Here is an 18,431-nt window from a genome sequence, read left to right on the forward strand (position 1 = left end):
CAGGTAGGCACGTGGCACACTGTAAATTACAAATGATTTAGTCAGTACTCCCATTGGAGTACTGTACTACTCAAAGCTGGGTATCAATCAAATTGCAGTGGCAGGACCTCCCAGCGGAAGCATGCATGCCTAATTGAACTTACAAAGGATGAAAGGGGTGCTCGACGCAACCAATGCCTCCACGTCGGCTATGAATAGTGCACAACGAGCGCGAGCCGGCAGCCGGGCAGCAGCGAAGCTAGAGTGAGCGGGCAGCAGGGAAGCGAAAGAAAAAGGAGAAGTGAGCGGGCAGCCAGAGAAAAAGAGAAGCGACCGGGCATCTCCTCTTTGACCCTTGTCCCCTCTTGCCGTTGCCGGCTCCTCTCCTCTCCCCGCGCCTCGTCCGCCTCCTCTCCTCCCTCTCTCTCGTCTCCTCACCCGCACTGCCAGCCTCTTCTCTCTGCTTGCCCCAGCCGTCTCTCTCCTCCCGCGCGCCGTCAGCCCCGGATCTGGAGGAAGAGGAGAGATGCGGGGTTTGGAGGAAGAGGAGAGATGTGGGATCTGGAGGAGGACGTTGCCGGCTCCTCTCCTCTCCCCGCGCCTCGTCCGCCTCCTCTCCTCCCTCTCTCTCGTCTCCTCACCCGCACCGCCAGCCCCTTCTCTCTGCTTGCCCCAGCCGTCTCTCTCCTCCCGCGCGCCGTCAGCCCCGGATCTAGAGGAAGAGGAGAGATGCGGGATTTGGAGGAAGAGGAGAGATGTGGGATCTGGAGGAGGAAGAGGAGATCCGGGCGTCCCAGCGGTGGCTCGACCGATGCAAGGTGACCTCCTCATCTCTGACGCGGCCTCTAACCACAGTGCGCTCCCCCCATCCTCCCCTGCGGGGTCTATTCCTTTGCCAGGCTGCCCAGCTCTTTCGATTTGACCCATTTTCTGCTGCCCCCTCAGTTCTCGACGACGACGCGCTACTCATCCCTGCCGGCTCCGATCTCGTTATCAAGCGCGTGCCCATCAAGTTCGTGGACGGCCGCGGGGACGCATCGGCTCCTTGTCAGGACAAGTGGGTAGCTAGAAACTGCTGTTGCTGTGTTCTAATTGGGTGGGTTTCAGTGTTTAATAGTAGTACCGTGTTTCTTTGTGTGGCAGAGCTGAGGAGCAGCATGGCTGTGGGCGCAGTGACCGAGGCGATGGCATTGCGTCATTTCTGCCTCCATTTCATAATTTTGATGATCCAGATAAGGCTGTTTGTCCTGGTTTGGAGGCAGATGGTAAAATTCAGACCTGTTTTTATCACTGGTAAACTTTTGTGATCTTCTCTATTTATTTAGATTCAATTACTAGAGGTTCACATGAACAAAGATGTGATGCACATGTAACTGATTGGCTTGGGCTATTCTACAAATGTAGCGAACTGCAATAGGATAACAGTGGGCATGTGTCCGCGCGGTCGTTGTTTGTTGAAGCGCATATCGAGATCGAGATTTGACTGCCTCTGTTTATTTTTACCCATAATAAACACCTTCTAAGGACAGTTTAAGTAGTTTATGATGTGGCGCCTATCCATGTATAGATATATAGCTGCGAAACGCTGAGACAATGATGTACCACAGTAGTATTAAGTTTATAGTATGATGCTCATATTCCTTCTTTGACTTTTAGTATGATGCTAACACCTCAGATTTGTGATTGCTTATCTTCTTTTTTTTGTTCCTTGGACAAATCTTGCAAATTTTGAATAGGAAGCACGTTTCTTGCGCAATTTTCTCTCCAGACACAAACAGGTGTCACTCTAGGAAAAATATCGTAACCATCATTCTCCCCCAGTCATGGTTCGGAAAAAAACCTTATCGAACATATAAATCCCGCTATGTTACCCGCATAGCGAGTGCCATCGCGGTTTGAAAGTCATCCGGCCCGCACGTTGTATATCGCCGTCGATTGTTAGTGTACCTTCCATAACTGTGGTAATTTCATTTTTGTTTCGCATGTGGGTTTGGGTGGCCAAGAGATTTTGCACCATGAACTGTAGCAACAGCCTTTTTTTGCCAGTTAATGCTACGGTTCTTGCTGACGGTGTATTCCCTTGAGCAACAACCTCCCATCGTTTTTGCTGGTGATTTTTTTGCCAGTTTTTGCCAGTTAAGTACTTTCCTGAAGGAGCTCCCAGATGCTTTAGGCTTTGATGTCTGCTTTAATCTGATATTTCCATTTGATCTTCCAAAAGGAGCAACCATCACAGTACCGAAATTAAGTTCCACTTGATGGTTCTTAATTGTATTTCTCAGTTTGTGTTTGGACTTGCACTGCAGGTGGTTGCGAATCTCAGGCTTTGCATGTCCGTCTATGACATCCTTGCCGTCGAAGGCAGATTCATCTTTCCAGGATAGGGCTGCTCGACGTATAAAGTAATTTGTGCCATCATCTCTGCCATCCATTTATCTTTGCTAAGGAATGTGAGATGTTACTACTTACTAATTTTGTATGTTGTTTAGTATTCCACTAGTTGCATGGTGGATGTTTTTTGCTGTTAGTTTCTTTGTATGCTAGCGAAGCTCGAGTTCAATAGTTCTTGTCATTACGTATTTGTTATTCACCCCCGTACTGAATTTCTTTAAAATACATCGGTTCCAGTCTTGACTATGGGCTGTTTTGCCATGCTTACATCAGAGCTCAAAAGTAGATGTCATCAGCAAGTAGGTGATACCTGTCTGTCCGATTTAGCATTTTGGAATTGCTCACAACATTTCTTTCGGCATGTCAATGAAAATGGCACCTTCCCGTTCTGATGTTTATTATGTTTCTTGAAGCCCTCACCATCTTTATATTCATTACATATTCTCAATAGCTTATTTCTTAATAATACCAAAAGTGAATACCAGGAGCTCATCCTTACCTCTCCAGTCTATTCTTATTTGAGTATTAAGAGCACCTACATTGCTTTGGTTCTGTATGACTGATCAAATTTACACACACCTCAATCATAGTAAAATCTGGAAGGAGACGTAAAAGAATCAAAGAAAAGTAGAGATGCACAATAATTTTACTTTTCAGGGATTGTTCTTGGGTTCAGCTTTCGCTGGCATGTTGTTATTACAGAGTTACCCTATCTCTTTGAATGGTCGTATGTACTCCAAACTCTTATAGATTATGCAACTAGCTAATGGTTGGAACTTTAATACTCCGCTTTATTTATACGTAGCACAACCTCATGTTAGTTGCCATTTTATTGCTATAGATATGGTCTTGTTCTGATTGTATATGTGATGATTATATCCATGTGTATGTATGTGGTCTTCAAAGTTGTTGAAAGATTTAAAGCGTAAGCAAGCTCGTCAAATTCCTTCGGTGCGTCATATATTCTTATGTCTCCTTCCTATGCTTTAGAGGTTTATAGTAAGAAGATATGAGATTCAGTCTTTCCTTTTCAGTATATCTGGAAGTATATGGGAGAGATTACTAGGTCACACATATAGTTCAGTTATTAAGTTTCTAAATAAGTTCAGCCCCGGAGCACATATTTTGCATCCATTGCTTATTTAACCATTGAGATCTATTCTCTCTGGTTCATACAGTATGTTTACATTTGACTTGGAATTGGCTGTACTTTTGTTCTACTTTTGTTACAAGGTATATCATCAATTTCCTGTCTGGATGTACTTTTATTAGTTTGCTTCTAACTGCATCTTAATTGTACTCGGTAGGCTCTACAGGATTCGATGATGGATGTGTGAATGTGAGCAATCAGGATATAAATTCTTCCAACAACAAGACATGCATTCAGGAATATGTTGCGTCTTAGCTTTGCAGCTTCACATTGTAGGATTAATATTTGGCACCTGACATGAGATTGAGAAATACCATGCTTTAATTAATTATTAGTACATACCTTGTGCAGGGCACATAAAATATATCTGATATCGCTTTTTTATGAATACTTTTATCTTTTCTATCCTAATTCAGTAGCACCATTTCTTGATGTTATTTCTCTATACGATTGTTGCTTCCACTATAGTTTTTCTCATCTGAAATGAATTTGAATTAGGTCACTTTAGTACCAAAGTAAAAAAATTATTTGTTCTTGAGAAGAGCCAAAATCCTAGGTGATCGTTAGATATTATTGATAATTATCAATTAATAATTATGTGCTTGACTGTTTGTTGATGACCAGTAAATTTGTCAGTGTGCTTTTGGAATTTCCATGTGTTCAATAAAATTGGCAATGGGATCGGGAGTTGGTGGCAAAGAATTATATGGTTTGATGGCACTAGGGGCAGGAGTGCTGTTTTGACTAAGAAGATGCCTAAATAAGCTGTGAGGCTGCCTAAACAAAACTGTATTTCTGTTAACCGATCTAAGCCATTCTACTATATGTAAACCAATTTAAGTCACTCTACTATCTGTAATACAATCCACATTGCATTATCTTTCTACCTACATCTCCTACCTACTCACTACTAACATTGCTTCTAACTACTCCCTCCGTTCGCAATTACTTGTCTCGGAAATGGATGTATCTAGAACTAAAATACATCTAGATACATCCATTTCTGCGACAAATAATTCCGAACGGAGGGAGTAGCTTTTTGTGCCATTGGCGCAACCGGGTCACCTAGTAAGATCTAAACACAAGAGGTGTTGAAACTACAGCTCTCAATTAGAATTCACTACTCTGCAAAGTTTAAGAAAAAGACACAAGAATTCGCTAGTTGCATTCCAACAAACGACACGAACTTCAGGTCATCGAATCGGGCGGGGAGAAGCTTCTGTACAGACCCAGAAGAACCGTAGTATTTATTGTAGCAAGGAGACTTTATTCTACACGGCTACCGTAGTTCATCGCATACGTTAGCATTTGCGAGGAGTTAGGAACTTCAAAAGAAACCATGGAACGTGCATTCAAGAGAACCCAAAAGTGTTTCCTCTAAACAAAACTTCGAAGTGGATGCGTTTGCTGGTGTACATTTCTTCTTGATCACTTCCGCTTAGCACTCTCTTCCGCTCTAGTGAAAGCATCCGTCAGCACATCAACAGCCCAATCCTTGGCATCCTCCTGCAGGGCAGAGATGTCAAGATAAGTTGTCTTAAGCATCAAGCTCTACAGCGAAAGGTAGGTCAAACCTTAAAAACGTATGCAGGCGGTAACTCCACTGAGTTAGATAAGGATGCAGGTAAGATAACCACATTAGAAAAGAGATGACTTGCTGCCTGCCCTACCAACACGGAGACTTGAAAAGAGATGCGGGTAAGGGAGAACCAGACAAAATTGATCCGACGCACGCTCACTCACAAAAATATCGAAAAGTGATACAATATTATAAACCTTGCTTTTAAGATGAAGGCATGTTTGACTGACTAACTAATGCCTTCAGAATTACTACACTGATGAAACAAAATATATATGCCGAAAACTGCAAGCTTGTTTCCTCAAGGTGTACTTTGGTTACAAGTTCTATTATACTCTAGAGTAAATGTCTACCACAATCACTCAAATCCCGCTGAATATAATCTAATAACTAATGAGGACACGAGGTAAACCAAACATGTGAATAATAACTAACAAATCTAGCACCATCATGCACGGGTGACCTTGCTAGTTATGTATAGCAGCAAGTTGTTGAAACATGGAACATCAGTATCTACTATGCATCAGCAATACATCTGTTTTCAGCACGGAAGCAAGACAGTGGATCCAATAAAACTCCACAGAGATGTAATACACCATCAAAAATCACAGAATTATACAAAAATGCATCGATGAGATGATAGTGAGGAAGTTATGTCTGCTACTTACCAGCCGCATTTTTTCCCCAGTTCTTAAGCGGGCATGTGGACGAGCTAACTTTGATTCAAAAGGGGTCCTTGGCCTGACTTCTTGGATTTCATCCCACTCTTCACGCGAAAGCATCCTTACTGTTCCTTGCTCAGGGTGACTATTCTTAATCTTGCGTTCCCTCCTTTCTTGGTCTGTAGCTTCATGTTCCTAGCTACCCAAAAAACATGCAACTAAGCTTCAGAGCATGCCAATTTCAGAACAGACAGAAGATTTTCTGAATACATGCAAACAATGCCGAGTTAAACTATTTGATCGACATATACAATATGCAGTAGGTAGACAATCTGGCAAACATCAGGATTGATGATTACACGACAAGGATGTATCTCTACTACCTAAAAAAAGGTTTCCACTCCCGTAAAAAAACCGTTTTGCTTCATCCAACCGTTTCGCTTCCCCTCCCCTTCCACCGTTTTTTCTGGTCTTTTCGGTTTTCTGATCAGTAAAATCCTTCCCTTCCCCATCCGAGCGCCTCCTCCTTCCCTAACACGGACCGATCTCACCTCCCAAACGCTAGCTGTAGGGTTCCGGGCCGCCAACCACGCTCAGCTGATAAGATCCCCGTCACCAGCAGGGGCAGGGTGCCAAGGAGAATCTACTGGATCCCCGCCGTAGCCCCCATGCTCCCTTTCCTCGTGGCCGGTGACACCCTCTGCCCTAGCCGCGCCACCTCGGCCATCACCGCCACAGAGCCTCCTTGTCGCCTCGGACTGATCTTCTGTGCCAGGATGGGTGCGACAACGAAACCTCCCGGACATCATGATGTCAACCCCAACGCCGTCTACTTCAATCACATACATGCCGCCGCCGCCGTCGTCCCGCACCTGCACGCCGCTTCAGGACGGTTCAGTGCACGCCAATGACCTCCTCGGCCCAGGTAGTCAGACAACTGCATCTCTCTAATTGCTTTCTCTTGATCTCTCCTTTTTTTTTCCTATCTCCTGCATCTCGCCCGCCGGAGCCGATTTTTCTGCAGGCTACACGACAAAGCTGAGCATGACAACAATGTTAGGCGGCTGTCTCAGTCATTGATGAAGAGTCATGTAGCAGCAACCCGTAAGGACTTGTACTGCTCAAAACTGCAGGTTAGTTCTCATTGTGATTGGGAATATTACAGTAGAGAGTCAAACTTCAGCTCTCGTTGTTGTGGCATTACAATGTCATACCTAAACACTTTCGCTCAGTGCCAGAGGACGCACCAATAAAACAAAACGAAAAATAAACTGGGTCTTTCTTCTATTCTGTCAACCTATCTACTGGTTTGGTTGCTGAATGTCCAAAATCACAAGCCTGCTGAAAAGGTAAATCAAAGTATCAGGATTTTGCGTCGGAATTGGTGTATTTCCACACTCACTTGAGGTGATTGCTTGGTCTCTTGATGCTTAAATTATGTTAGTTGTTTTATTATCTAGATTTTTTGTTTTTTTCCCAACACATCATGAAAAAGGAGAGCAGAACAGATTTTTTAGCTTTCATAAGCATGCATCTATTAAGCATACAGCGCAAAGTATGGCTTAACACCAGTACAACTCTGAGCAGGGAGAAGTTCTTGAATTAGGAAACTGAGTTCAGCAAATGTTGTAGTTGAAAGCTTCAAAGTAAAACTGGAAATATCATTTTTATATGCAAAAAAGATTAATCCATACAATTTTTTGGTCACTGTACCATTTAATACAGTAATTGAGCTAGTACATACAGAACGATCCTTCTCTTTTAGGAAGGGAAAATGCTGTACCTGACCTCTGTTTCTATATTATGTGAACAAACAGGTATTCAAGAATCTGAAGGAGAGAAGAAATTATTATAATAACCAGGACATGGATAATTCATCCTGGAGCCCGGGCTCATCTGCACCTGATCAGCAAAAAATTCAAAAAAAATACTAGAAAAATTCAAAAAAATCCAAAAAAAAATTCGGGTGGTAGATAAGTTGATGCGTGAGGCCCGCTCCAAAATTCAACTCATTTGGATATCTGAGCAGGCCTCGGCAAAAAAGACAAATCGGGTCAAAACAGTTTGTGAACAGTAAACTTTTTCACAGACCCCGATTTTGTCTTTTTTGCACAGACTTGCTCAAATGTTCAAACGAGTTGCATTTTGGAGCGAACCTCACGCACCTAATTATCTACCACCCGAATTTTTTTTGGAATTTTTTGAATTTTTCTAGTATTTTTTTTGTTTTTTCCGTGAGCGCGGGTGCAGATGAGCCCGGGTGCAGATTCGCCGCACTCCCAGGACATGGTTAACTTAGCAAATCTTATACTGAAGAAGCGTGGTGGCCTCCCTCTCGCGGTCTCCACAATAGGTAGCTTCCTGGCAACCAAACCGAACAAGAACTATGGGGTGGAGAAATCTGAACAAACATATGAGTGATGCGCTTCAGGTCAATCCAGAGCTTGCAATGATAAAAACAGTACTTGTCTCAAGCTACAAGGGTTTACATCTCAAGCTTCGCTTTTTGTATTTCTCCATTTTTCCTGAAGGCGTGACATTGAGTGGGCACGCTTGGTGAGAAGATGGATTGCAGAGGGATAAGACAACAGAAGAACTAGGGAACAGTCACGTCACTGAGCTAATCAGCAGGACCATGGTCGAGCCATCAAAAAAGGACAGGCCTTAGCGCCACCGGGAGGATTGTTATTTTTGCAAATTCTTGATCTCATTTGCGAAATCACGATCTCAAAGTCGACAGAGGAAAATCTTGTTCGTCACAGGCAGGCAAAGTTCATCACCTTGCTGTAAGCAATAGCTGGTTAAGAGAGAAGAATGCATTCAAAAGTGCAGCCCGGAACTGGTATGGCATCCGATCATTGCCAGTATTTGGAGAATGGAAATCATTCTTCATTTCTGATGATATGAGATTCCTTTGGGTGTTAGATTTGCAAGATACAAAGGGTCTAGAGGATCACCACCCCCATCAAATTATAAAGCTTTTTCACGTAAAGTATCTTTCGCTAAGATGTGGTCAGCTTTTGAGGCTGCTGAGGCACCTAGAAACGCTTGATGTCAGAGATACACAAGTAATCAAACTATCTTGTATAACTATTATAATCTTTGGCCTGATGTGCTATTGACTTGCTTTTCTAAAAATGAAGCTCGATGTGTGCATGTAGATTATAAAGGTACAAGCTTACATTATTGATGTGAAACCACCAAAATATTTTTTACACCCGTGCGGGCCAGCCTGGTCGGGCCGCGCTTCCTCTTGGTCGCCGGTTCTGTACAGGAGGTGCTGCTGGTGGCGGAGATCTAGTTCGGGCGAAATCCCTGGCCGGCCATGACCGGCCACGCCGACGGCGACGCCTCAGGGCGCCGTTTCCCTCCTTGGAGGCGTCGGTATGGACTAATCTCCTCACTTCACCTCCCCCTAGGTTTCCCAGGCGAAAGCCCTAACTCTGTTGGGCGGCAGCGGCGCTCACGGCGCCGTTCCCTTCTTGAAGGCGTCGCTTTGGGAACCTTGGGGTTGGGTGGCGCTTGTTGGTGGTGGGCGATAGCGGTGGTGCGGCCCTTTCCTAGCATGGATTTATGTCCGTTGCTTGCAGATGGAGTCGCGTAGGTGGAGGTCGTCGTTTGGCGTCGTGGTGGCGTCGATGGCGGAGGACCTGCCAAGGTTGTCACCTCAATCTGCTCTAAAGATGGACCAGTGGAAGATGGCGGCGACGACACATGTGAGTGCGTTAGACCGGTTTGAGCCCCGGACCCGGCAGATGGCTTGGTCGGGGCCTCCGGCTTTAGATGTTAGGCTTAGGTGAGAGGTATGGGTATGTGGCCCAACTTGCACCCCTTCATCATTTGGATAGGAGTAGCGGCAGATATTGCCAAGATGGCGGATTCAGGCATATTGCTGTTATACTTTGTAAGGTCCTCAAGAATAATCAATAAAATGGCCGTATGCATCTCCCAGATGCAGAGGCCGGGGGTCATCCTCCTTTTCGAAAAAAAAGCAACGCACGGGCAGTTACCTAGTAGTATATCTTATATGAAATCTAGGTGACTAGTTCATGAAATAACTAAGATAAATTCGTTCAAACATTTCTTGAATGAAGCCATTAAAAGGGGACACAAAAAGTCAAACTGCAATATCGAATAAAAAAGCTATACCTGGATAACACAACATTTAGAGATGCTCTATTCACTACTCTACCATGGATAGATGATCATTTCATCCAATAAAGAGTTTCTTGGAAAGTCTCTTCTCTAAATGTATTTGATGCATTGTTGACAATAGGTTACATTTCTAGAAGCTCACATCTTACAAATCCAAAGTATTCACTAACGCACAATGATCGGCCTTAGCACTTCACATGTATACAGTACGCAGATCACATGATTAGGTACGTGTTCAATCCTAAATAAACATGTTCAATCAAATGCACGGCAGCTGCATCTGCAATTAACCCTAGCGAACAGAGGAGTGGGGGCGGAGGGTACCATCATGAGGAGCTTGGTGAAGAGGGCTACGGCGGCGGCGGTGAGGATCATGGGCAGGGTGACGGAGTCGAGCCATTTAAGCGACTCCGGCGTTGGCACGAAGAACTCGTCGCGCCCCGGGTCGCGCCGACGCCGCCGAGAGCGCTCCCGCTCCGCCACGCTCAGCCGTAGAAGGTTCCCCGTAGATCCCTCGGCCAGCACGGCCTGCCTCATGGCCGCCCCTCCCCGGCGCAGCACCGTCCGCAACATCGCTGCGTCCACGCCGCCGGCGACTTAGACGGGACGACGGGGCCAGGGAAGTGGAGCAGTCTTAGGGGAGGTGCGCGTCCTTCGCCGTCCGCGCGCTCCCAGGACCACCTGTCGACGGACGCTGCGCCGCTCACCTGATTCCCCCCGGCCCCGGCGGCGGCCGTGTTTCGCCGGCGCTTCAAGAGGGAGAACAGAGACCAACCAGGCACAACACGAATGGGCCTATAATGGTCGAGGGGTGCGCCTGAAGCGCCTCCCTAAATGGACCAGGCCCATAAGCACGTATGCACTCACTCTATACGTACTCCCTCCGGTATTTTTTTTTAGAAAAACATACTCCCTCATGTCCTTTTTAGTCTGTATATATATATTCTGTTCAAAGTAAAGTATGTCTACTTTGACTAAGTTCATCAAAAAATACTTTAATCAAACACATAGAAAAAAGTATCAATTCACAATGCCAAAATAATATTGTTAGATTCGTTATGAAATGTAGTTTCATAGTATATATATTTGGTATTATAGATGTTGATATTTTCTAATATAAATTTGGCCAAACTTTAAAATGTTTGACCTGACCAAAATCTAATACACATAGTAAAAAGGACCGGAGGGAGTACGTCTATCAGACGCCCCTCGTAAACAAAATAACGTACGTCCATCACACACTGCTACACGCGTATAAGCACGTAAACTAGGTACTCTTTTATTTTCTTATTATCTAAAAAATGTATTCTCTTGTGGATGCGGCATTTGGCTCCCATGCTGCCCGGGCATGAACAGTAAAATCGCTAAAAAAAATTGCAAGCAAGATGCTCAAATGCGTGATTTCCTTGAAAATTTTGATGAAGTTTAGACATTTGAGGAGCTCATGGCAAAAAAATGCATATTTTGGCTGTCGGGTAAACTTTTGAAAATTGCACTATTCATGCCCGATTTTGCTTTTTGTTTTTTTGCCACAAGCTCCTTGAACGTCCAAACTTCACAAAAATTTGCAAGGCGTTCATACATGGGAGCATCTTGAACCACAAAATAATTAGGATTTTTTTTGAATTTGTTTTCTATTATTTTGATTTTACCATTCACTGGGTGCATCCGAGCTCGAGTTCCGGATTGACCTATCTTTCTTTTGTTTTCTTTTTCTCTTCCATTTTCTCTTCAACTTTTTATTTTCTTGAAATTTTCTAACAAATAGATTAGGAAACTTTTAGAAGAATGTCCAACATAATCTAAAGGTAGTTTTAAAAATTATGTGTATCATATTTTTTTAAAGGTTTGTTGTGTGATTAAAATGGTTAACCATGTATTTAAAAATGTTCACGTATTTAAAATGGTAATCATGTATTTAGCCAGCTGGGTATGAGGATTACCGGCCAGTCCAAGCGTTTGGGCTCTATTTGGGACGGCCGGTTGGGTGACAATTTTACATCCGGGCAGTGGCTGGGCAGGCCACCCGGGCGTTTGAGATAGACATGGGGCTTTTGGTTTTAGATGCTCTGACCGCACGCCGGCTGTTACGAGTAGCTTTTTAGATAGTATATACCACCACTGCGAGTTTGCGACCAAGCCTTCTTCTACTGGGGCACTCGACTCATCCTACCATGAACAAGGAGATGGAGAATCCCGGGCAGCAAATCATGTCGGTTGAGACAACCTTCCAAGAACTTCAAGTGGCGGAGCGAGATGGAATCTATTAGGGTGAAAGATAAAATAAGAGTGTTTGGAGGGGCCAAAAGCTAACAAAGTTTTCATCTAAGCCCTCCCTAAAAAATCCTTCACAGGCTGGTTTGTTAACGGGGGGGGGGGGGGGCAATGCCCCCCTCCCTAGCAACACACATAGCTCCGCCGTTGAACTTGATGTCTCGGTCTGGAGAGATCAAGCCACGATGCGCTCACTGTAGGTCGGTATTGGCATGATTTGCCCGTACATTATAAGTTACTTTGTTCTCGTCGGAGCAATCCTGTCATACGGATTCATCATACCTCTCCTGGAACACAATAAGGGGCAATGGTACCCTGCAGACGTTGAGCAAGATAACCTTGACGGCATCGAAGGCTACCAAGTGAACTCTCGCTTCTTCAAACAAAAGATAATTGGTATATCCATTTTTCTCACTCCTAATTTCCACAATGTAGATCACCATGTCATGCACACTCATGCTTGGGGATGTCCTTTTCATCTTCATCTGGACCGTAGTCGTGCACGTGCATGGAAGAAGGGTTACCGTTCGGGCAAAAGTGGGACATTTGACAACCAGTAGCACACCAAAATATTCAAGAAGGATCTGATACCCACACCATTGGCAATGGTGGCGATGCTATCTAGTGCCGCACTAGCGCACATCTTCAGCCAACTGACATGGTACTACGTAGCTCTACTTTATGTAGTTTCGTCTGGCAGTGGCCTTCTGCATAAGAGGTACTACCTAAGGAGCATGGTACCACATGTTTACCTGTATCAGCTGCGTCAACGCAACCTTTCACAAAAGATGTTACCACCTTCACCATGATAGCTATCTTACTCTCAGTTGGTTTATTCTTCTTTTTCTTTTGATGCAACTCTACCTAGATTTGGCATCCATTTTTATCTTCCTCCTATTGTTGCATCTGTACCTTACTCTTGTGTTCTAGTTGGGCCTTGCTTCACGGAAAGGGCAATTTCTGCACTGGCTCATAGTCATCTTCTATGGGTGTTACCGATGATTCTACCTCCAAGTCCACAACAACCTATTCCTCGGGGTCCTCATTAGTGTAACACTCCCATTTTTTCTTAGGGAGGTTCATATGTTCAGCGTAGCTTTTAACAAATCGCAAAACAACATCAGGGTCAAGATAAAGTTCATCACTAACTTTGTTAACTCTCCCTGAATTAAGATAAGCTTTTATGCAATCAAAGTCTATCTCAACTTTACCATATTCCTCCTCATCACTCCTCAAGCTTCATTACTGGTGAGTTTACTGTTTAATAATTATCAAGATCCTGACACCAAACTAGTAATGAAAGAACTCGTCGAAGCTAAATCTAACTCTTCTTTGGAATCATCCTGGAGTCCTTCATAAAACAGATTTAACACAAGCCAATCAAGGAATTTATGATGCGGAAAATCATTTAATAAAATTCAGTACCTTTGATATGCATTTACTAGGCTCTCCCCAAGTCTCCGTCAAAAATTTAAAATCCAACTTCTAGCTTTACAAGACTTCATGTCTGGGTAATACTTTGATAAAAATGTTGCTGGAAATTTATCCCATGTGTCAAAGGTACCTGCAGGGTGAGACACTAACCATGCTTTTGCTGCATCATCAATAGTGTGTGAAAATAACTTAAGCTTCATATCATCTGAGCTAAAAGCATTTAATTTAAATGTCCCACATATCAAAAATGCAGATGTTGGTAAGGATCATCACCTTTGAATGGTTTACTACGCAATAGTTCATGGACAGTTGGATTCACCTCATACACTACACCGGTGAGGTTGGGACCCAATGGTGTGAATATTTCCTGCGTAGGTGGCCCAGTAAGGCGCATGGCGTAAAGCTAGTGATAATGACCATACTCGGCCATGGTTGCTCTGAACCTGCAATCAGCTTAGTACACGCAACTTAAATCAAACTTAAACAAAGATCAAAAGCGTCCAGATCCCCGACAACGGCGCTAGAAAAATCTTGATGTCCTGCACATGCATAGGGTTTGGTTGAAGGTTTTTAGAAGTAAGAGTATCGATCCCATAGGGAGCACAAGAATCAATCTTTTGCTCTTGGATAACTAAATATTGTGCCTACAAGTTGAATGTGATCCAAAGTAGTGGTAATTTGGTGGAAACGGTGTAACTAGTATGAAAGTAAATTGCTGAAATGAAATTTAGTAACGTGTATTATGAACGAGAGTTTTGCAACCAAAAGGATTAAATCGTCCTCAGGGAGTCTGGATTCCCCTCTAGCGTGCATCTATAGCGGTGCCTATACACAATGCTACGTTGAATTTCTAAGACCCTTTGCATATCTGTATTCATGGCAGAGCTGATACAGATCGTTCATACACGCGGCAGCCCTGTATCACATACGCCACCACCGTGCTTCCCCACTCCGGTTATCAAATGGTGATTAAGGGGGAAATGTCAATAGGTTAGTACCAAAAAATGATATAAAATGACTATAAAATGATTATAAAACATCCAAGATTGATAATAAAACATCATGGAACAATAAAAAATTATAGATACGTTGGAGACGTATCAACATCCCCAAGCTTAACTCCTACTCGTCCTCGAGTAGGTAAGTGATAAAAATAGAATTTTTGATGTGGAGTGTTGTTTATCATGTCATAACATATTCTTTTCTTTATAGCATGGACATTTTTGGACTTTTATGTGATTCAAAGCAATAGTCTAGTTTTGACATAATAATTTAGATACTCAAGCATATCAACAAGCAACCATGTCTTTCAAAATATCGACGCTAAAATAAGTTATCCCTAGCCCATCATGCTCAAACATTGATCCATTCATGAAACACACTCGAATATTAGCTACACCCAATACTTAAGTACAATCATATTGCCTCTTAGTTGGTGCTTTTATAAGAGAAGATGAAGACTCAAATAAAAATTGCATAAGGTAAAAGAAAGGCCCTTCGCAGAGGGAAGTAGGGATTTGTAGAGGTGCCAGAGCTCAAAGGAAAAATTTAGAGATAAAAACATTTTGGGAGGTGTATCCATCCCACCAACGAAAACAACTTAGAGTTCCGAGCACTTTCCATGCTAGATATGCCATAGGCGGTTCCCAAACAGAAAATAAAGTTTATTCCTTTTTCCACCATTCTTTCACTTTCCATGGCTAGCCGTATCCACGGGTGCCTTCCATATACCAACACTTTTCAAGGAATTTATTATTTGACAACATAAAGTAAATTCATTTTTGCATTTCGGGACTGGGCATCCCTAAAACCTTTGCCTTACTCTCGTGCAATGACAAGTGAATAAACACTCATCGTGAGAATACACATCCAGCATGGAAAATATTAGCCACCCGTTACCGTTCCACGAGCGAAACAAACACACAAAAGTGAAGTTTATTTTGAAAATTAGAGATGGCACATGGAAATTTGCTTAGAACGGCAAAATAATACCGCATATAGGTAGATATAGTGGAATCATCTGGCAAAACTGGTTTAAAGGATTTTGGATGCACAAGTAGAGATCATACTTGGTGCAAAGTGAAGGCTAGCAAAAGATTGAGAAGCGACCAACCAAGAAACGAATAATCTCATAAGCAAGCATTAAGCATAATTAACACCGAATAATGCACCACAAGTAGGATATAATTTCATTGCATGACTATTGACTTTCGTGCATGCATAGGGAATCACAAACCTTAACACCAATATTCTTACTAAAGCATAATTACTCATCAACATAACTCACATATCACATCATCATATCTCAAAACTATTACTAAGAATAAAGTTTATTTTGTCCAATGATCTTCATGACATTTTTTTCACTTTATCCTTCTTGGATATCTATCACTTTGGGACTAATTTTCATGTGTTGCTTTTCATAAGCTCAAACAAATATAAGTGAAGATCATGAGCATAAAAATTTTCTTTCTCTCAAAATAATTTAAGTGAAGCAAGAGAGAATTTCTTCAAATTTTTTACTAACTCTCAAATAAATCTAAGTGAACCAAGAGAGCATTTCTTCAAAAATACTAAGCACACCGTGCTCAAAAAGATATAAGTGAAGCACTAGAGCAAGTCCTAGCTCATAAAATATTTAAGTGAAGCATAGAGAGCAATTCTGACAAGTCATGAAATAATTTTGGCTCTCTCAAATATGTGTGTCTAGCAAGGACTGATGACTTAAAACACAAAATAAAACAAGCAAAGACTCATATCATACAAGACGCTCCAAGCAAAACACATATCCTGTGACGAATAAAAATATAGCTTCGAGTAAAATACCGATAGTTGTTAGAAGAAAGAGGGGATGCCACTCGGGGGCATCCCCAAGCTTAGTTGGTTGCTCGTTCTTGGATAATAGCTTGGGATGTCGGGGCATCCCCAAGCTTAGGCTCTTCTATCCTTCTTTCATCCATCGTAAGATAACCCAAAACTTGAAAACTTCAATCACACAAAACTCAACAAAACCTTCGTGAGATCCGTTAGTAAAAGAAAGAAAACCACTACTATAAGTACTGTATCAAACCAATTCATATTTTTTTGTATTATATCTACTGTATTCCAACTTTTCTATGGCAAAAACTCATCAAAGAAAACCATAGAGCCATCAAAATAAGCACACAACACAAAGAAAACAGAATCTGTCAAAACAGAACAGTCTGTAGTAATCTGAATTGCAGAACTAGGATGTCCTAGGAAATTTGTATATCAATCTTCTGTAAAAAAACTCATATCAGAATCACGTTTCTGTGGTTTACTAAAATTGTTTTCGTGAGTGCATAAGTTTCTGTTTTTTCAGCAAGATCAAACAACTATCACCCAAGAAGATCCTAAAGGCTTTACTTGGCACAAACACTAATTAAAACACAAAAAACACAATCATACCAGTAGCATAATTGTGTAAACACACAAGAACAGAAAGCAAAAACACAACTGCAGGATGCTGCTAACGCGACCCTACGATCAGAGACCCTTCGACGAAACTGTGTGCGATGCCATAATTGCAAACGATGGTGTAAAAAAAACCGTCAAAAAGGTGCAAAACGTTTGCGACGACGGATGCATCAAACACGGTTCAGATTTTAGTTGCGTGTGCGATTCAGGGCGTACGGTTCAGTTCAATTAACCGTTTTCGATGAGGAGGAACAAAAGAAACGGGTAGCCAGATGAAGGTGTGTGTGATGTACAACATACGGTTCACTCGGATGAACTGTTTGTGATTAGGCAACACAAAAGAAACGGTCAGCCAGATCAAGGTGTGTGCGATGTACAACATACAGTTCACTCGGATGAACTGTTTGTGATTAGGCAACACAAAAGAAACGGTCAGCTGCTACCTCTTGAGCACTGCGTTGGTTTTCCCTTGAAGAGGAAAGGGTGATGCAGTAAAGCAGGGTAAGTATTTCCCTCAGTTTTTGAGAACCAAGGTATCAATCCAGTAGGAGACCACGCACGAGTCCCTCATACCTACACAAACAAATAAATCCTCGCAACCAACGCGATAAGGGGTTGTCAATCCCTACACGGTCACTTACGAGAGTGAGATCTGATAGATATGATAAGATAATATTTTTGGTATTTTTATAATAAAGATGCAAAGTAAAATAAAAGGCAATAAAAATAACTAAGTGTTGGAAGATTAATATGATGGAAAATAGACCCGGGGGCCATAGGTTTCACTAGTGGCTTCTCTCAAGAGCATAAGTATTACGGTGGGTGAACAAATTACTGTTGAGCAATTGATAGAATTGAGCATAGTTATGAGAATATCTAGGTATGATCATGTATGTAGGCATCACGTCCGAGACAAGTAGACCGACTCCTGCCTGCATCTACTACTATTACTCCACGAATCGACTGCTATCCAGCATGCATCTAGAGTATTAAGTTCAAAAGAACAGAGTAACGCTTTAAGCAAGATGACATGATGTAGAGGGATAAACTCATGCAATATGATATAAACCCCATCTTGTTATCCTCGATGGCAACAATATAATACGTGCCTTGCTGCCCCTACTGTCACTGGGAAAGGACACCGCAAGATTGAACCCAAAGCTAAGCACTTCTCCCATTGCAAGAAAGATCAATCTAGTAGGCCAAACCAAACTGATAATTCGAAGAGACTTGCAAAGATAACCAATCATACTTAAAAGAATTCAGAGGAGATTCAAATATTGTTCATAGATAAACTTGATCATAAACCCACAATTCATCGGTCTCAACAAACACACCGCAAAAGAAGATTACATCGAATAGATCTCCA

The 18,431-nt window shown here is 42.5% G+C and overlaps 2 protein-coding genes across 3 annotated transcripts; one reads left to right on the forward strand and one right to left on the reverse strand.

The window, feature by feature from the left end:
- The first annotated feature begins 222 nt into the window (after positions 1-222).
- On the forward strand, positions 223-3,944 carry LOC123121833 (uncharacterized). 2 transcript variants are annotated; one of them, XM_044541899.1, is made up of 5 exons: positions 223-833; positions 925-1,036; positions 1,123-1,272; positions 2,286-2,381; positions 3,678-3,944. In XM_044541899.1, exons 1-5 carry the CDS (start codon positions 506-508, stop codon positions 3,694-3,696), a joined length of 705 nt encoding a protein of 234 aa, XP_044397834.1. In that variant the 5' UTR covers positions 223-505; the 3' UTR covers positions 3,697-3,944. The 2 variants fall into 2 exon arrangements, with proteins under 2 accessions (XP_044397834.1, XP_044397835.1); XM_044541900.1 differs by having other exon boundaries at positions 230-797.
- A 719-nt stretch (positions 3,945-4,663) lies between these two features.
- On the reverse strand, positions 4,664-10,709 carry LOC123121834 (uncharacterized). The gene is made up of 3 exons (XM_044541901.1): positions 10,241-10,709; positions 5,768-5,956; positions 4,664-5,026 (listed from the first exon to the last, which is right to left on the reverse strand). The coding sequence occupies exons 1-3, from the start codon at positions 10,487-10,489 to the stop codon at positions 4,949-4,951; spliced, it is 516 nt and encodes a 171-aa protein (XP_044397836.1). The 5' UTR covers positions 10,490-10,709; the 3' UTR covers positions 4,664-4,948.
- Between the last annotated feature and the right edge of the window lie 7,722 nt (positions 10,710-18,431).

This window comes from Triticum aestivum, chromosome 5D (assembly GCF_018294505.1).
Source record: "Triticum aestivum cultivar Chinese Spring chromosome 5D, IWGSC CS RefSeq v2.1, whole genome shotgun sequence".
Classification (NCBI taxonomy): Eukaryota; Viridiplantae; Streptophyta; class Magnoliopsida; order Poales; family Poaceae; genus Triticum; species Triticum aestivum.

What these genes read in the sequence shown, in the direction of transcription:
- LOC123121833 (XM_044541899.1), top strand. Translation starts at nt 506, where the DNA reads ATGCGGGGTTTGGAGGAAGAGGAGAGATGTGGGATCTGGAGGAGGACG. An exon ending in TCGGCTCCTTGTCAGGACAA is followed by an intron (nt 1,037 to 1,122) that starts GTGGGTAGCTAG and finishes TTTGTGTGGCAG; the next exon opens with AGCTGAGGAGCAGCATGGCT. An exon ending in CAGACCTGTTTTTATCACTG is followed by an intron (nt 1,273 to 2,285) that starts GTAAACTTTTGT and finishes CTTGCACTGCAG; the next exon opens with GTGGTTGCGAATCTCAGGCT.
- LOC123121834 (XM_044541901.1), bottom strand. Translation starts at nt 10,489, where the DNA reads ATGTTGCGGACGGTGCTGCGCCGGGGAGGGGCGGCCATGAGGCAGGCC. An exon ending in TCACCAAGCTCCTCATGATG is followed by an intron (nt 5,957 to 10,240) that starts GTACCCTCCGCC and finishes TTGGGTAGCTAG; the next exon opens with GAACATGAAGCTACAGACCA. An exon ending in CTGGGGAAAAAATGCGGCTG is followed by an intron (nt 5,027 to 5,767) that starts GTAAGTAGCAGA and finishes TCTGCCCTGCAG; the next exon opens with GAGGATGCCAAGGATTGGGC.